This window comes from Megalobrama amblycephala, linkage group LG22 (assembly GCF_018812025.1).
Source record: "Megalobrama amblycephala isolate DHTTF-2021 linkage group LG22, ASM1881202v1, whole genome shotgun sequence".
Lineage (NCBI taxonomy): Eukaryota > Metazoa > Chordata > Actinopteri > Cypriniformes > Xenocyprididae > Megalobrama > Megalobrama amblycephala.
Genome location: NC_063065.1, coordinates 17,397,625 through 17,417,142, shown reverse-complemented (window position 1 = coordinate 17,417,142; position 19,518 = coordinate 17,397,625). Strand labels below are relative to the sequence as shown.

Below are 19,518 nucleotides of genomic sequence, written 5' to 3'. Positions count from 1 at the left end.
TCGCAAAAGTGCCAACCAGTACAGGACACAAAACACGTATGAAGGGGATAAAAAGGCAGCTATTGAAGTTGTGGAGGTCTTTGTTATTCAGAGAAAAAATATATATATATATATATATATATATATATATATATATATATATACAGTTGTAAGAAAAAGTGTGAACCACTTGCAGAATCTGTGAAAATATGAAAAATTTTAACAAAATAAAAGAGATCATACAAAATGCATGTTATTTTTTGTTTAGTACTGTCCTGAGTAAGATATTTTACATAAAAGATGTTTACATATAATCCATAAGAAGAAGAAAAAAAGCAGAATTTATTCAAATGGCCCCATTCAAAAGTATGTGAACCACTGATTCTTAATACTGTGTGTGGTTCTGTGACTATGACTATCTGTCATCATGACTGTTTTTTTTTTTTTTGTGATGGTTGTTCATGAGTCTCTTGTTTATTCTGAGCAGTTAAACTGAGCTCTGTTCTTCAGAAAAATCCTCCAGGTCCTGCAGATTCTTCAGTTTTTAAGCATTTTTGCATATTTGAACCCTTTCCAGCAGTGGCTGTATGGTTTTCAGATCCATTTATCACACTGAGGACAATTGAGGGACTCAAACACAACTATTAAAAAAGGTTCAAACTCTTAAACAAAAAGAGTTGGGGGGTGAAAACTTTTGAATTTGAATATCAATGTAAATTGTACTTATTTTTTCTGGGAAACATGCAAGTATCTTCTGTTTCTTCTGGAGGGCAGTACTAAATGAAAAGCAATGATATTTCAATAAAATAAGAAAAAACTGGACATCTTCATCCTCCAAATGCATCGTGTTTTCTTCTGGAGCATCAGTGAATGTTTGAACCTTTTTTAATAGTTGTGTTTGAGTCCCTTAGTGTGAGAAGGCGGATCTCAAAATCACAGTCACTGCTGGAAAGGGTTCAAATATGCAAAAAATGCTTAAAAACTGAAGAACTGCAGGAGCTGGAGGATTTTTCTGAAAACATAGGGCAGTTTAACTGCTCAGAATAAACAAGGGACTCATGAACAACCATCACAAAACAAAAAAACAATCATTGATCATCCAGGTAATCACACACAGTATTAAGAATCAATGGTTCACATACTTTTGAATGGGGCCATTTGAATAAATTCAGCTTTTTTTCTTCTTCTTATGGATTATATGTAAACATCTTTTATGTAAAATATCTTACTCAGGACAGTACTACAAAAATAACATGCATTTTGTATGATCTCTCTTATTGTTAAAATTTTTCACATTTTCACGGATTCTGCAAGTGGTTCACATACTTTTTCTTACAACTGTATTGTCCTGCACCCATGAATAAAAATATATCAAAAATATCTGAATAAATTTTGGTTTGACTATATATAGTCAAACCAAAAATTATTCAGATATTTTTGATATATTTTTACTTGTGTGTGCAGGACACTATAGTTCATTTATGTAAGTGAGGATAGCAAAATAAAGTAAACTGTGACATATTATACCCAAAAATACTTCATACAGTGGACTACCAGTAAAACTGATTACAAAAAATTGGAACCAAAAATTATTCAGACACTTTGATCTGAACATGTTTTGCTTAAGTGTTATCTGACATAATTAAGATTATTTTTTTCTGACACAGTTTAACTCTGAGATCTTGTCATATTATATTACCATTTTTTTTTTAAACTATAGTTTGATTTGACTGTATATATGAGGAAAAATGTAGTGGATCATTCTTGGTTGATTTAGTGTGAATATAGACGCTAGGGTACTCAAGTAGGTGAGCACTGGGGGTCGCTGTATCTCTAAGCAAACACTAGGCGTCGCTGTATTTCTCTGAGCTGTGGCGTATGACGCTTCACTCGCTCTAATACGGAATTCCCAATCATTTCCAGTCATACACAGACACAGCATAGGGCCTCAACCTCATCCAGCTCGACGTTAGAAACGGGTACAGGTAAGACTAAATATCTTTATATACATGTCAGCTGCCCCGGTTTGGCAGGACATATAACTAGAGAAGGAAGACAAACGTTTTTGTGGTGTTATAAACGACTTAATGCATAGGTGGCCATTTTACATCAATATCTCAAAAGCTTCGCCTTAGTACAAGAGTAGGTTAATAACAAGTGTTGTTTGCCTTATTTTTAGGTTATATTTTAATGTCATTCGTTTATTTGGCTCTAATATGTCTTAATACTTCTCCTTAGCGTCAGTTTACCAGGTTACCTGAAGCTAGCGAGCTGCTACCTAGCATTGCTAATGTATTGATGCTGTTTAAAAAAAAAACACTGCTTTCAGAATAGACATGAAATTAAGACATTGTATATTTAAGATGTTAACATGCTCTTCTTGGTAATGTCTGTGATGGAGAACCTAAAGCAAGTGCTGAGGCCGTTTGAAGAGTAAAACAGTGATTTGTACACATTCACATGAATTCAGATGCCTACCTAGACAGCATTGTTTGGACAAAATGACATAAGTGACCAAGAAAGGGTTTTATTTTGGAGTTTCCTAAACCTCATATGCCAGTGTGTGGTTAGTTTCCTTTGAAATTATAACCTCAGAAAAAAGGGTCCTAGAGGATGGTTTATGAATCATGATAATATTGGCATGCTGTATTGCCAAAGGAGTCCTCAGATGCCAAAAAGATCCTTAGATGTATTAGATTAATTGTTTTACCATAGTGCGGTTAAACTGTCACGACAGTCATGTAGATTTGTGCTTTTTTTGCTCAATTTGCCTATGTACGCCACAAAAATAATTGTTGCACATAAAGCACTTTAAAAATCATGTTCAAGCTTATTTGTTGTGTTTTTTGTCCTTTTTAGACACCTGGCTTCAGTAACTTTTGTTTTGAATCAGTCTTTACCTGATCCAACCCACATTTGATGAACATTTAAATAGATAGTCAGCCAAAAATCGAAATTGTCATCATCTACTCACTCTCATGTCATTCCAAACCTGTATGAATTTCTTCTGTGAACACAACAACATGTGTTGCTAATAGTAATTAAAACTGTAACAACAAATTTTTCAAAACAACTCATTTTGTGTGTCATGTTTAGTGAGTAATTGATGGCCGATTGTTCATTTTTGTGTGAATTATCCATTTAATGCAAAATGTAATTTTCTTACTATAAAGGACTTCTGAGCCCTACTTTGACTGTAATTGTTGAAATTCTGACAACCTACAGATCACATGTTTGATATTATGGAAATATCCCACTGATGAATGTGGGTCAGAGAGTCTAGCCTTGGTTTGGCTGATCTAATAAGATTAAATGTGACCAGGCTCAAGCAGTTTGACGTTCACAAACTGTTTTCCCACAATGATCAAGCAAAGCGCTTGAGTTTTATGTTTAATACAGTACCTTAAAAGTACTGAAATATTATGGTAAATGAATGACCATTATTGCTATTAATAGCCATCCCACGCACTTACAGTGGCTGAAAGAAGAGTTTATACGCAGCATGTATCGTAAAGCTGTGTTCGTTTATGTGTGTTAAATGAGCGAGGGATCATTTAAAGTCATTGTCCTCTTCAACCATCTGTATCTCTTATATGTCTCACCATAAGCTGGGCTGATCCTAACGGTGTGACGCCACTCCATCTTGTTTATTTCCCCTGCTGTAAAACCTCTCATGCTCTGGGTCAGTGATTTAGCAAGGCTGGGTCAGTTGTGGGACTTTGCTTCTCTCGATTTACAGAAGTTACGCAGAAAAAACACACATTAACGTATAAACTTGCCTTTATGTATCTGAATCCCAACATATATTTTGTCAATTAGAGATGGTTTTAGTGAACTTAGTCTCAAGCATATATTAGCTGTTCTGCTAGCTATAGGAACAGCTGTCTGTAAACAAGAAGTCCTAGGAAGAACGATGTGGGAAATGCTATTAATAACCCAGCTAAACTCAATCCCACTGGTCACATGTTCTGATGCATCAACCCTCGGTCACTCTTGCCTCTGAAATGTGGCATTTTGAACATCAACATGTAAACAATGACTGGCAAGATTCATATTCTCTGCACCACAACACACAGCAGTCAGACATGCCGCTAAATATAACCAACGCTTGTCACTTCACATGAGCTCCGTTATGATACATAGCTAGTTTCCCATAAGTCGCCTGTTAGGTTTGCTTTTTCTCTTTTTATATATGTTAGCTTTATATATCTTGGCTCTTGCTTTTGTTTGTTCTATATAATAATTGCTAGTTCTGCCTTATTATTAACACCTGTAAGTGCTGTTTAATACTGTATGTACTTGTTGTCGTTGTTATATCTGTCATTAAAACACTATTCCCTGTTTTATGGTCATTTTTATGTTCTACCTTTTTAAAATGATGTTAAGTGTGGTTATTTTATTTCAAACCTGATTTGTTTGCCCTCGCAGATACTGTACGGAAGTGTTTGGACGCTGCTGTAACCCTAGACCAGCCTGCAGCACCATCTGTGAAGTGTAGTGGTACTCATCCCTGAACTGATCCTGTCTGAATGCTCTCCAGCATGGTGGACTACATGTGAAGCAGCAGTGTTCTGGAGCAGAACGGGGAGAAGAGAGGATTTATCTGACACGAGCAGACCGGCACAGAGACAATGTCATCCAACAGGGGCCAGAACACCCACGGGCTCAAACAGATTGGGCTGGACCAGATCTGGGATGACCTGAGAGCAGGAATACAGCAGGTCTATACACGCCAGAGCATGGCTAAGTCACGCTACATGGAACTCTATACGTATCTTACCAGGCACCACGGGATGAATAGGGATTAATGGGGGCAGCAGCTGTGGCCAGCACACTGAAAGTCTTTGTCTTGTTAGGTGTGGTACCGTGTGTGTGAATTTTGCATTGAAATGAGAATAAGACCTCGGTTCATGAGGCAAGCCCATTGAATGGTTTGGGTAGCTGTAGTAGACTTTGCATTGCTTGTTTCATTGATGTGCGAACGGTTTGAGAGTGTGCTAAAGGTTGGATTGGAAAGAAGTGTTTGGTATTGCTCTGAATCAGGGAGAATTATATGTTCTCACTCTTTGGGTAAGTTCAGAAGGTGGAATTTATAGGTTTATCAGGCCCTTAAGGTGCAGTCACATTTACTGTTGCTCGGCAAAATTTTGTGGGTGAAATAGTAATTTCGGTGGGAATCTGTAAGATCAGGAGTTCCAAAAGAGTTCCCTGTGCAGATTTCGCTTAAAGTTGCTTTATGTAAGAATGACAGCTAGTGGTTGAAATGGGTACTGCAGTTCAAATTCAAAATATCGTTTGCCCCGCCCCCTCGTCCTCAGACTCTACACTCATGCGGGTTGCCAGTTTGAGGACACGCAACAGGAGCGAGCTCAATTGACATTGGAAGGCGAGGAGACTTACACACTGTAAGATAATTAGTTGGTTTATTGATTTATAAAGAGTTGATATCGCGTTTTAATATGCTCCCATTCATAGAGATTTTTAGATAGATGCTGAGGCTTTTTAGGTCGGGTAGAATCTGCGATCTCTGACCCAGTTTGTTCGCTGGCTTCCATGGCTGCAATTCGCTGCACGTGTTTTCCGCCAACTGGCAACTTGGGGTGGCAAAATACTATTGGGTAAATGGGCAACGTGCGGACTTAAACAGACCAAAACAGACATTCCGAATGCAAATTTCAAAGTAAAATAACTGGCTGTAACAATGGCTTTCAGAGAAATTAGTATGTGAACTCAGCATGTTTAATAAATATCTGCAAATATTTTATGGTATTTTTATGCTTTAGTACAGTCAAAAACTTACATAGAGCACCTTTAAAGTCAAGTAGAGCTGCACAATTAATTGTTAAAAGGTTGCGATCTCGATTCAAACGCACACGTGATCTCACTGTTAAATGACAATGATTCAGCTGTGTCAAAATCACACCAGAACATTAAAATCTGCATTGGCACTGCCGTTGAGCCAGAGAGAGCAGTTGTCATGTATAGGTATGAAACCGCTACACGAACAGCCTTTTCAACCACACAGTATCATTATTTCTGTGTTTCAAAATATTTATATTATCACAGGAGTACTTATTTTATTTTATAGTTTGGATATAAACACTGATGTCTACGGAAGCAAAATCAAATTTTGAAAGCAACATTCTTCAAATAACGATCATATCGATTACATCGTTACGCTACCAGGTGGTGACAAGTAATGTTTTTGTCATTGAATCATTCATTCAAGAGACTTGTTTTTTTGGAGCACCAAATTGCCCTGTCAGTTTTCCAATAGAGTGCCTCAGGGATGACGCATTTTTGTAGGCAAAACCTGGAAGCGAGTTAGCATTTTAAGACTTCCGGTTCCAACGCCATAAAGTCTATGGGTTTTTTGAATGGGTTTTTGCTAAATCGCCCGAAATAAGGTCTGTGGTTAACAATGCCTCTAAATACTTTCACGTTTTGATCTATGACATAAAACACACTAGTTATAACCCACTTGTGTTTTTTTTTTAAACTTTTACTGTGTCTTAAAATCGGCGGTTGCTAACAAATTGCTAAAAGGGACTACTTCCTTTGGCGGGGACTTTAGACGTCATCATTAAAAACGGGACATTTGGACAGCATTTCTCTTGAAAAAGTGGATAAGTATTCATAACAGCACAGATCATAATCAGCGAGCATGTTTAAAAATAAAGTTGTTTTTTTAAATACAGTTTGAGGAAGCTTGGTGGTGACGACGTTGATCCGCGACCATGGTGTGCTGTAGTCCGTTTATAGCCTACTGTTAGCTTTTTATATCTGATGACTTTATTTAGGCTTCAAAATCTATAAATGTTGTGTTAACTTGTAAAGATTATCTTGATAGACAAAACGTGTAAGTGTCATAACCCTTTGTTAAACACAGAGCTTATTTTCTGCGATTTTCCAAAATTCTATGGGAAAATTGCATAGGTTTTCAACCGAGGGAACCCGTGCGCCGCTAACTTCCGGGTTGGCCTACAAAAACACGTCATCCCTGGGGCACTCTATAGACCTAGAATCGTCCGTTATGGTGCCCCCTTTTTAATATTATAGAACATGAAATCATTCTGAGTGGAAAATACTATTTCAAATTGGCATCATCACGATTTTAAAAAGTTTTTTTTTAATGATATATACATATGTTTATTTTTTATTTTTAATAACACCATGAAATTATAAATTATATTGTTGAGTAAAATGTGAATCACAAAATCAAAGTACATGGTGTTATTACTTTTATTTGGCTTTTTTGTAATGTCGGGCGTCTCACTGCCAATGAGTGTTCCATTCTAGAGCTCTTCAAAGCAGTTTGTTTCTGGGAAATTAACTTAGAAGGGCCTGTGTCTGCTTTCAAATTTGCAATTTTGCATTTCACCCACTAGTGCCACATCAGACAAAGAGGCGTAATTGCTCTGAGTTTCATCTGCACAGCTGTCATTCTCCTCTACATCTTCCGTAATGTGTTTTTATTTGTCTGCGTGTGGCCCTGTGTGCACCCAAAAAACTTTCTGCAGGTTTCTTTAACACTGCTGAGAATCTGAGTCTCAGCATGTAGTTCATAGCATCAGAGAACTACCATTGTAACTCAGAGGAGCTCACAGTTAGTGTTAAAGGTGTGAAAATTAGCACCTTGAAAAACAAACGTACACACACAAAAAAAATATTTCTGGTAATCACTGTTTATGTGGTCACGACCTTTAAGCTACTGCACTGAGACATAACAGCTTGCCATAAATACACACCCATGTAGAGGACTTTTAATATTGTAAACTTGTTTCTGTCCAAGATACATAAAAGATTCTCTAGACAGTTTCTTGCATGTCTAATAAAGTCTATTAAAACAGATGTTTTCTCAAGAGCTTGAGCACCGAGACTGTTGAAGGTACAGTCTCATTATTGTTTAATATTGAGAGTCGACCTTTGGATTTGAAACTGTCCGTTTTAAGCTTCGTAGAAATAGTACAAGTTCCTTTAAAAGGTTTGTTCTTTGTTTCCCCATTTGTAATTTCATGCAAGATTATTTTAAAGAGGACATATGATGCTATTTTAAAAGGTCATTATTTTGTTTATTGGGTGTACTAGAAGAGGTTAGCATGCTTTAATGTAAAAAACATTATTTTTCTCATACTGTACATTATTGGAGCACCTCAATTCTCATTTCGTCTGTTTTCAGAAGGTTTTGCTTTCGCATTTAAAACACACTGCGTCTCCGTGACATGACAACACTACAATTCACTGAGGCCTCGCCCTCTTTCTTTGCATTTCTATGCCTTTGGGTGGGCGTTATGCTAATATATTTAAAATTGTGAAATAGATGTTTGTGGAAGTAATATCTGGACTTTTGTACAGATCTGGAGCAGTGTTCTCTGTTACATAGAATAAATTCCTTTTGTGGGAGACTGAGCTTTGTCTTATACATGCACAAACAGATACATTACACACTAAAGGAAAACATTAAAAAGCATCATATGGCCTCTTTAAATGTCAGAACTGAATTGTGGGCACCACAAATTAATATGGAATAAGTGTTTTTTTCACTGTTGGAAAATAGGTTTGAACTACGTCTGAATTCCATGCTAAGCAAACAGTTATACTGTCCAAATTCCACGTACAGTTTATGATCATGCTTTTCGTATTAGATTCTGACGTGCTCGAGAAACACTCAAAAGTACATCCTCCTACACACCCACTTTTAATCCACAGTATGTTCATTTTTGTACCCTGATACAGCTACAAAGCAACTTGCAAGCTGACATTGAAAGCATCATCATTATGTAATGGCATCTCAATCTCAAGATTGTTGTAATATCTGTTTTATGATCTGTCTGTCATCGTTTCCTCATTCCTCATCTTAAGACTTTAACCTACTATTCAGACATGTGTATAACTACTGTACCAGCGTGCATCAGTCCAACCAGGCCAGGGGTGCTGGCATCCCCCCTTCCAAACCCTCCAAGAAAACTCCCACACCTGGTGGGGCTCAATTTGTAGGACTAGAACTCTACAAAAGACTGAAAGAGTTTCTGAGGAGCTACCTGACAAACCTTCTCAAGGTAATAGCCTAGAGTGTGCTTATTGTTCAGGATGCTTGATGCTAGTGATCATATTAAGTGATTGTTCGTATTACTGTAGGTCAGTTCTAAAAAATAAAAAAAAAACGTTTGACTTTGATCTTTATTGAAAGCAGATAACACAAAGGCTTATCTAATATGAACTATACTTGTCTTTATATGCCTTGTTATACTCCTCTTTGTATGCCTTGTTACAAAATTATTAAACAGAATAGTAAACCCTATATTGCAATGTTTTTATGCCTAATTTTACTTGAAGAATGTTGGAATATTAAAAAAAAAAAAGTATGACATTTTATATTCACCTTGACCACTGCCAATAAATAAAAATGTAATAATAAAAATTCTTCTAATCTATTTATATGTCTTTTAATATCTCAAATTTTAGTGAGGTGCCCTTTTTTTTTTTGGCCTCGCTAGAATGGATCGCAGTGTGAGTTGTTGTAACTCCTTCAAACATCTTCCTGACTTCTCCTCCTGTTTCTCTCCTCCATCTGTGTGTGTCTGGCAGGATGGAGAGGACCTGATGGATGAGAGCGTTCTGAAGTTCTACACGCAGCAGTGGGAGGACTATCGCTTCTCCAGTAAAGTGTTAAACGGGATCTGTGCTTACCTCAACAGACACTGGGTGCGCCGAGAGTGTGATGAGGGACGGAAAGGAATTTATGAAATCTACTCTGTAAGAGAAACAGCACACGCCTCTGCCTGACTCATAGGTTCCTGTTTGACATTTCCACACATTGTGTTCATAAGACTTGGAATAATGACTACACTATATCGTAGTTAGCTATATTTTAGCTATATATGCATACCTGTGACCACACATCATCTGCATCTTTAATTAACATTAGCCTCGTCACTTTGAGATTTGATTACAGAACTTTAACTTGTCAGAACTTCACGTGTCACTTGACTAATAGGTTTGACTTGTTGGCACTAAATCTTGATCATGTGCATGTTTTTCTGTCTTGAAAACCTAAATGTTTGGTTTACTGTGATTGTATTCCAGTGATTTAAACTTATTACTTGGGTAGCCATAACTTACCTTACTGATTACCTTTTTATAATATTATTATTATTAATTATTAGTAATAGTAGAAACACAAAAGGTAACACTTTAGAATGGGGAACACATATTCACTATTAACTACAACTTTTGCCTCAAACTCTTAATTTACTGCTTATTAACAGTAATGTACATTTTATAGCTTTTAAGTTTAGGTATTGGGTAGGATTAAGGGATTTAGAATATAAGGCATTATATGTGCTTTATAAGTACTAAAAATAACCAATATACAAGCTAATAAGCAACTAGTTAAAAGTGAGAATTGAACTCTAAAATAGACCAAACAAAATTACTTATTGAATATAGAGTCTTTTATTAAAGTGCAGTTGTAATAAAAATGACAACTTTATTAAAGCAGCAGTTTTCTCATGGCTCATTGCAGTAATAAAATAAAGTGTCTCTTTCACAGCTTGCTTTGGTCACATGGAGAGAGTGTTTATTTAGACCTCTAAACAAGCAGGTGAGTTATCTGTTTTTATTCTTCATTTAATAGTCTGTATGTGTGTGTCTAAATGACTACTGTATGTATATTTATATACCCCTGTGTTTTATTTTATATAGGTGACAAATGCTGTGTTAAAACTCATTGAGAAGGAGAGAAATGGTGAGACTATTAACACCAGACTCATCAGTGGAGTGGTGCAGTCCTATGGTGAGTGTGGCTGCGCTACATCTGTCCTATGCTGGTCTCACACAAAACTTGAGCCAGATGTTCTGTAAAAATATTTTATAATCTCACACGAGTCGTATAAGTGGAATAAATTCAGTGCTGTCTGGATCTTTGAAGCATCATGATGTGATTTGGTTTGTCTTTTCCAGTTGAGTTGGGTTTGAATGAGGACGATGCATTTGTGAAGGGGCCGACATTATCAGTTTACAAGGAGTACTTTGAGACGCAGTTTTTGGCAGACACAGAGCGCTTCTACACACGGGAAAGCACAGAGTTCCTCCAGCAAAACCCTGTTACTGAGTACATGAAAAAGGTAAACTAGTGACGGTATCATGTGTGAATGAGTTCAGATTTAAATTGGACATCATAACGCTACTTTCAGTGGATTTTATGGGAAATTGGTTTTACTATATATTTAAGCCTAAGTTTCCTGTAGTTATGAGTACTCAGACTTAAAACAGGGTTACAACTCATGTGTGTTTATGTGTGCAGGCAGAGGCACGGTTACTGGAGGAGCAGCGGCGGGTACAGGTGTATCTCCACGAGAGCACACAAGACGAGCTGGCTCGCAAGTGTGAGCAGGTCCTCATCGAGAAACACCTGGAGATCTTCCACACAGAGTTCCAGAACCTTCTAGACGCTGATAAGAATGAAGGTCAGCCAGTGCTGCAATGTCACCTTCATTCGGAGGAAGTAAACATTTAAAATAACACACTTAGTTTGACATTCAATACACTTTGTTTATAATTGCAGATCTCGGTCGGATGTACAACCTTGTTTCCCGGATCACGGACGGATTGGGCGAGCTCAAGAAACTCTTGGAGTCCCACATTCATAATCAAGGACTGGCAGCCATCGAGAAATGTGGAGATTCAGCACTCAATGTAAGTCACCAGTGATGGTGTGGACAATACTTTCAGTCTTCAGCTCCAACTATGGAGAGGAATAAAAAATTTGTTTGATTTGACTTTTCTGAAAAAAATGTGCCAAACCTATTGGAACCACAGCTGAACCTGAGTTCCCTGAAGTCAGGGCCTCACTTCATTGTATTGATGCATAGGAGGTCTATTCTTACCATGACAGTAGTTATTTGTCTAACTAGGCTTTTGCCCAAATTCTCCTTCATCTGACAATACACAAGTATTTGTATTTCAGAGATGTGATTCAGCCTTTGCTTGTAAGCCCCAGGGTCTTTGTGCATGATTTCCAGTAACTCCGTTCCTTTTTGTTCCTGTAACAACTTAATTTGATCACAGTTTGAACTTGTTTTTTCAGGATCCCAAAATATACGTGCAAACAATCTTGGATGTTCACAAGAAATACAATGCTCTCGTCATGTCTGCATTCAATAATGATGCTGGGTTTGTGGCGGCACTTGATAAGGTTTGTGATCTATATTAAAGGTCAGTTTTGTTGGTTTTGAGTTGGTTTATTTATAGCGCTGGTGTGAGTTTCACTCTGTGATCTGTGCTGCTCTTCAGGCCTGTGGAAGATTCATTAATAATAATGCAGTAACAAGGATGGCACAGTCCTCCAGCAAATCCCCTGAGCTTCTGGCCAGATACTGTGACTCCTTACTGAAGAAGAGGTGAATTTTCTCATTCACATTCATGTCATACTTGTCAGTCAGAAATGACAATGAAATCTGCTCTACTGCGTTATTGCAAACACATCAGTTTATGTTTTTGGATTTGAGGCTTGAATCTTTGAATGCAGTATTCTGACAGACTGCTTCTTTAGAATTGACAAAATATCTCAAGAAAGAAAACTACATTAGCAAGGTTCTATATGTGGAACTCCACCAAAAAAATATTCTAGTACATGGACTAAAAATATGAAATTTGATATTAATGCTGTTTAGGAAAGGCTGTTTGCTTTTAAGATTCTGCAGTTGCAGGTGTGTACATACCACAGATGATTTAACTGAGTGTGTGTGTGTTTCATTTAGTTCAAAGAATCCAGAGGAGGCTGAGCTAGAAGATACTCTCAACCAAGTGGTGAGTTTCCCTGTCCTCCACGGACATGAAAGTTTAGTCTCTTGATGCATTAGGGATCTGCACTTGAAGCAAACATCAATACCTGGTTTCACAGACAAGGCTTAAGCCTAGTCCCAGATTAAAATGCATGTTTAAGCTTTTTTAACTGAAAGCAACTTGCACATATCTTAAAATATGTCAGTAATGTCTTTTTCTTATTAGTCACATTTATAAAATGTATTTAAATGTCCTAATTGAACTAAGGCCTAATCCTGGCTTAATCTATGCCCTGTCTATGAAACCATTCCTTAGTGTTATATAAATTACAAAAAATAATTATAAAAAATATATTTCTGTCATAATTTCTTCAAGTTATACGAAAATTTTATTTTGGTGGTTTGTAGTGATTGTCTGAATTATTTGATGATAGTTTTTATAAAATTAAATTGTGAAATGCTGGCTCAGAGCAGCTCTAGAGATGAAGTTCATGTTTAGTGTGTGTGTGTGTGTGTGTGTGTGAGACGCTGAAAACACTGAGCATCATGCGTTCTTGAGTATGTGTAGTAGGTGCAACTATGCTGCACATTCACTCTGAGACATGCAGAACATGGCTGTGCATTTAATAATCAGACACCAGTCCATCTAAAAATTCTAATTTATTAAATTGTACAGCCCTTCTTTTGATGTATTAATTAAAAACCTGCCACATTCCATAACATTCCATATACAGTAAATTCTATTTTTATGACTGAATTCTATGATTCATTTTTTTCCGCATTAGAGAAATCATAGTGACCTAGTTAATCTGCGACAGACTGTTCAGAATGGAACACTAAAGTGCTGTATATGGCACAGCATATACTGTGTACAGTCTGATCAAGTAATCAGTCAAGAAAGAGATAATGGTCGGCGCCGTTAGCCTAGTGGTTAGTGTACCGACGTATGGCACAGATGCGTTTACACGCCAACCTGAGTTCGATTCCCGTCTCGAGGTCCTTTGCCGATCCCGTCCCCCTCTATCCACCCTATGCTTTCCTGTCTGCTCTATACTGTCCTCTCCGAATAAAGGCATAAAAAGCCCATAAATATAACTTTTTTTAAAAAAGAGAGAGAGATAATGGTTGATTTAATGCTTTCATTCATTACACTGGAAATAGTAGAGTACATTGCATCCTCTTTGTTGTAAACTGTACATTGTGGCACATGCCGTATTCTTTCCAGGTGTTTTGTGTAGACGTCAAATTTGCAAACTGTGCACAGTATGCATACTGTATGGTAGTATGCAAAAAATACTGAATTTAAGCCAATTCATGTGACTGACAAGATTCTCCAAAATCCTTTATCATCAGATGGTGGTTTTCAAGTATATTGAGGATAAAGACGTGTTCCAGAAGTTCTATGCCAAGATGCTGGCAAAAAGACTGGTGCACCAGAACAGTGCCAGCGACGACGCAGAGGCCAGTATGATCTCCAAACTGAAGGTCTGTGCACATGTTTAGTGAAGATGGCTCACTTATAGGGCTGGGTATTGACACAAATTTCACGATTCGATTTCGATTCACAAGTTTGCGATTCGATTCAATTCAGATTTCGATTAATGTCAATTCCGTATCGATTAATTGGGCTATGCATCAGGTATAGAACATGGCAAATTTCCTTAAGGAAAAAAATCTCTCTAAAGAAATGCTGTAAACTATACTGGGAACCCCAGTTGGTACATCACTATATTATTAAAGGTTATAATCAGCTGATTTGTATAGGCTACTTGCATTTAAATTACTCATAAGGAAAGACACTTTTTAAAGGATTAGTTCACTTTCAAATAAAATTTTCCTGATAATTTACTCACCCCCATGTCATCCAAGATGTTCATGTCTTTTTCGACTGAAGAAAGAAAGAAAGACATGAACATCTTGGATGACATGGGGGTGAGTAAATTATCAGGAATTTTATGTGAAAATGAACTAATCCTTTAAAGACATAATTATGTTTTAATTTTATTTATCATTTATTTAAACAAACATTAAATGTTGAAGAACCGGTTAAGTAAAAATACAATAAATATGCAATATAGTGTATATATTTAGCAAAATGCTCCTCTCTCTTTTTAAGTCGAGTTTATGGACATTAAATGGCCTTTGATGTAAATGTAACATTACGCAACACATTGTTTACAAGCTGTTGTATTTGACGTCTTTATGCCATTGAAGCACTGAGCGATTACATGAGACATGATACGGATTTCGGGAAGTTGTACTGTATATTTCAGCAAACCTTCTAATGTTCATTCATGTTTATTTTGTGCTGTAAGTAGTAGTAGATTAGTGCACTCTGTGCTGCCGCTTTGCCTAAACTGAGGCGCTACAACGATCTGTGACGTCACATTAAAGAGTGCCAAAATGGTATTTATTGATTGAATTTCATAATAGAGACTTTGGTCATTTCAAAAGTAACAAAGTGCAAAGTTTATTGTGATTATTGGATGGGAGGTGTGCTACAAAGTTTTGTTTATTCATCAACTGAAAGCAGCACAGACTAAAAGATTGATTCTTGGGATTTATGAATCGATATAAGTTCATCAAAGTGAGAATGAACTTTTTTTTGAGAGCAGTTTTTTTTCTGCCCACCCTCAGCAAGCATGTGGTTTCGAGTACACCTCCAAACTCCAGCGTATGTTCCAGGACATCGGTGTCAGCAAAGACTTGAACGAGCAATTCAAAAAGCACCTATCCAACTCGGAGCCTTTGGACTGTAAGTGGTCAACACTCTGGCTTTACATCGATTCCTCATGATTGTTTGTGTTTGGAGTGTTTTTATAATATAACCTGCATGTTATTACTGATGAATAAAAATGCAAATGAAAGACTCCGGCTCCATCTGTCTCGCAGTGGATTTCAGTATCCAGGTTCTGAGCTCTGGCTCATGGCCGTTCCAGCAGTCTTGCACATTCGCTTTACCATCTGAGGTGAGACGCTCAGACGCTTGACCTGTAATTTTCGAAGCCTTTCACACCCTTCCACGAGCTGAGAACAATGTGTGATTACACTTCCAGTTGATGACAGTTTTTCAACGGCTTTGTTTTTCTCAGTTGGAGCGGAGTTACCAAAGATTTACAGCTTTTTATGGAAGTAGACACAGCGGCCGGAAGTTGACATGGCTTTACCATCTATCCAAAGGAGAGCTGGTCACTAACTGCTTCAAGAACAGATACACTCTGCAGGTTTGTGCCTTCTTCATGGCCGTGTCATGCCAGCGGTAATTTAAAGCGTGTACTAGGACTCATTAAGAAGGTTGTAGGACTCAGCTGGCACAAGAGTCAGCATGTGTTTATGTGGTGTGTCCCCGTAGGCCTCCACCTTCCAGATGGCCATCCTGCTCCAGTTCAACACAGAGAACAGCTACACCGTCCAGCAACTGGCCGACAGCACACAGATCAAAACAGTGAGTGCAGTGCCATTGCTTTATATCTCTATAACAAATCTCAGTCGCATTCTTCCTGAACACGTATATCAATAAATATACATCGATTTCCATTACGTTTTAGTCACACTTTGAACAAAAAGAAACCTAGCAGAAACAGTCAGTGATTATATTAATGTTCTGTCCCACTGGTTTAAATTATTTAAAAATATTGAATTAAATTAGGTGTTGCACAGACTAGTCGACTTTAATGCTCTGCCATGCCGCTTTAAAAGTATAATTCACCCAAAAATGAAAATTGCCCCATAATTTACTCACCCTCAAGCCATCTTTGATGTATATGCCTTTTTTCTTTCAGCCAAACACACAGTTATATCAATAGTATCCTGGCTCATCCAAGCTTTATAATGGGAGTGAATGGAGGATGATTTTTTTTGAAGTCCAAAAAAAAGTGTATCCATCATAAACGTACTCCACGCGGCTCCGGGCGTTAATAAAGGCCTTCTGAAGTGAATCGATGCATTTGCGTAAGTAATATCTTACTTGCTTCCAAAAAGCGTTAACTTCTGTGAGGTAGTACGCAATGACATGACGTTCTATGCTACGCCATGACATACTACGTTACATTATAACAAGTAGTACGTCATGTCATTGTATACTACATTGTGGAAGTTAACACTTTTTGGACGTACGTCAAATGCGTATGGCTGTCGCGCCGGAAGCTTGTTATTTTACTTAATAAAGTTTTAAATAAGGAAATTTGTCTTACACAAATGCATCGATTTGCTTCAGAAGGCTTTTATTAACCCCTGGAGTATGTTTTATGATTTATGGATGGACTTTTTTGGTCTTCTGATGAAATCAGAAGTATGAAATCTCATACTCCAATCATTCCCATTATAAGGCTTGGATGAGCCAGGATATTTTTAAAGTAACTCTGATTGTGTTTGGCTGAAAGAAGAAAGTCATATACACCTAGAATGTCTTGAGGGTGAGTAAATTATGGGGTCATTTCCATTTTTGGGTGAACTATCCCTTTAAGCTTGATGTAGACTAGTCGCTGATCATGGCCTATAGAGGGCGCAACAGGAACAGAAATCTTTGAAGTCTATCCAACAGTTAATGACAAATAAATGTCAAGACATGTTTGATTATACCATCTGGATGCGCAAAATTGATCGGGCGAATGCATTTTTTTAAACAGCTTATTGTAACGCGCAGATCGCTCGCACACAGAAACATTAGTATTGTGAACACTTCTGTGATTTATCAATAAAATAGCTTAGAAACGGCATATATTTCTAGCATATATTTCTTAGTATATAAAACCCACAACTTCACTATTTCACTAATGCATTCATATAAATGTAATCTTTACTGTGCTACTTTATCTGTATCTGATTTAGAACAAGCAGAAATTTCTCTGAAATATATCGACCCAAAGACAAAAGAACTGATAAAAATAAGCTGTTATGTAGGAGCAATAGCCTTGTGGGCAGCGCTGTGTCATATGCCATAGCTGTGTCATTTGCATAGAATTTTTTAAAATGTAATCTTAGTTTGTTTGTTTGTTTGCATTTCGCAGGATATTTTGGTTCAGGTCTTGCAAATCCTGTTGAAATCAAAGTTGCTGGTAAGTGTTGACAATGTGTTCCTCAACTGGTGGGTCGCGACCCAAAAGTGGAGTGTGTAGTCAAAGAAAAAACAAAAATTCCAATTTTTTTGTGATATTTTGAAAGACATGCAAGCTGTTGACTCTTCTGTCAGATGCAGTTTAATGCTTGACTTAAATTCCTAAAATTTTGGGTCACAGCTTAGTGACCATGGGTCCTACAGCCAAAACAGTTGAGAACCACTGGCTTACAGGATTCTTACAGAACTATCTGTGCTGTTTATATGTCTATATTTTAATTAAATATTACTGTTTTGTTGTAAATATATATTTAAAATGCAATTATGAAATTTAAATAAGATTTCAGACCTACAGGTTTTTTTCTTTTTTTTTTCAATATATTTTGTTTTCTTTTTGTAGGTCTTGGAGGATGAGAATGCAAACATAGATGAAATGGATTTCAAGCCTGATACAATAATCAAACTTTTCTTGGGCTATAAGAAGTAAATGCTTCGTTTGATCTGCACAGTATACACTAATAATTGAACTTTAGTGACATTTAAATGTTATTACAGTTTTAGTACATAATATTTTTAAATATTATGTTGTGTATTTGTCATCTGCATATCTACTGTTGCCTGTCTCTGTGTGCACAGTAAGAAGTTACGGGTGAATATCAATGTGCCAATGAAGACAGAGCAGAAACAAGAGCAGGAGACGACACATAAGAACATTGAGGAAGACAGGAAGCTCCTCATACAGGTATTAAAAATAAACTATAACAATCCACTGAAGTTCAAATCAAATATTATATTGATTCTTCATGTTCTTTTGTATTCTTGTGTGCAGGCAGCTATTGTGAGAATCATGAAGATGAGGAAAGTTTTGAAGCACCAGCAGCTTTTGGCAGAAGTGCTGAACCAACTTTCCTCACGATTCAAACCTCGTGTTCCCGTCATAAAGGTAACAGGACTGCAGCACTCTGCAATTCTGACTCCTTATGAAACATTCATTAGAAATATAAAAAAATTGTTTTTTTTTTTCCAGAAATGCATTGACATTTTGATAGAGAAGGAATACCTGGAACGTGTGGATGGGGAAAAAGACACTTACAGTTACTTGGCATAAAAATGTCCTCAGAAGTTTGATGTCCTTCCTTAGATATTTATCTGATGTTTTGAGGAATATCAACACAAAGTGGGCACAGACAAGAGGATTCGTGTATCAAGATCTCAAGTCCTTGTTGCCAAGTAGGACAATTTGACACTGGACTTTTCCCTTTAAACCCAGACTGCTAAAGCGGCCAGTCTTTGTCTTTAAGCCCTTAAGCTGCTCAGGATTGCCATTTACTTTTTAATGTGTAAATACCAGACATTGAACTATACTCATAGTGGGACCCAGAGTCAGGGTTGCATGCTATTGCCTATCATTATGAAAAGACAAGAAGCTGATTAATTTAATTGTAATTACAGTGACTTTTGGAAAACTGACAGATGGGTTTCAGACAGATATCTATTACTAAGAGGATACTTTACAGCAGCACTCCTACTATAATCATGTCTGACTGGCTGGTTAGAGTTGCATTGTTACCAGCCATGACAACATTTGTATAGTGCAGTTCATTTTATAAATGTCATGAAATAAACTTAATTTTTCTTTATGCTTTCTCAGTGCTAGGTCTTGCTCCCTTATATTCTTTGGTCCAGTGAATTTTTAAC

At 37.0% G+C, this 19,518-nt stretch overlaps 1 protein-coding gene across 1 annotated transcript; it reads left to right on the top strand.

Moving 5' to 3' along the window:
* Positions 1 to 1,809: 1,809 nt before the first annotated feature.
* On the top strand, positions 1,810 to 19,460 carry cul1b (cullin 1b). The gene is made up of 22 exons (XM_048175199.1): positions 1,810 to 1,964; positions 4,408 to 4,750; positions 8,861 to 9,038; positions 9,568 to 9,735; positions 10,532 to 10,582; positions 10,684 to 10,774; positions 10,942 to 11,105; positions 11,285 to 11,447; positions 11,546 to 11,676; positions 12,068 to 12,175; positions 12,274 to 12,380; positions 12,741 to 12,789; positions 14,118 to 14,249; positions 15,402 to 15,519; positions 15,657 to 15,733; positions 15,857 to 15,988; positions 16,117 to 16,209; positions 17,774 to 17,821; positions 18,221 to 18,303; positions 18,457 to 18,562; positions 18,650 to 18,763; positions 18,848 to 19,460. The coding sequence occupies exons 2-22, from the start codon at positions 4,611 to 4,613 to the stop codon at positions 18,926 to 18,928; spliced, it is 2,334 nt and encodes a 777-aa protein (XP_048031156.1). The 5' UTR covers positions 1,810 to 1,964; positions 4,408 to 4,610; the 3' UTR covers positions 18,929 to 19,460.
* The last annotated feature ends 58 nt before the right edge of the window (positions 19,461 to 19,518 follow it).

Excerpts from the sequence above, each read along its gene's own strand:
- cul1b (XM_048175199.1), top strand. The coding sequence starts at position 4,611 with ATGTCATCCAACAGGGGCCAGAACACCCACGGGCTCAAACAGATTGGG. Across the intron at positions 15,520-15,656 it reads CAACTCGGAGCCTTTGGACT|TGGATTTCAGTATCCAGGTT; the intron begins GTAAGTGGTCAA and ends TCTGTCTCGCAG. Across the intron at positions 18,304-18,456 it reads CTTTTCTTGGGCTATAAGAA|TAAGAAGTTACGGGTGAATA; the intron begins GTAAATGCTTCG and ends CTGTGTGCACAG.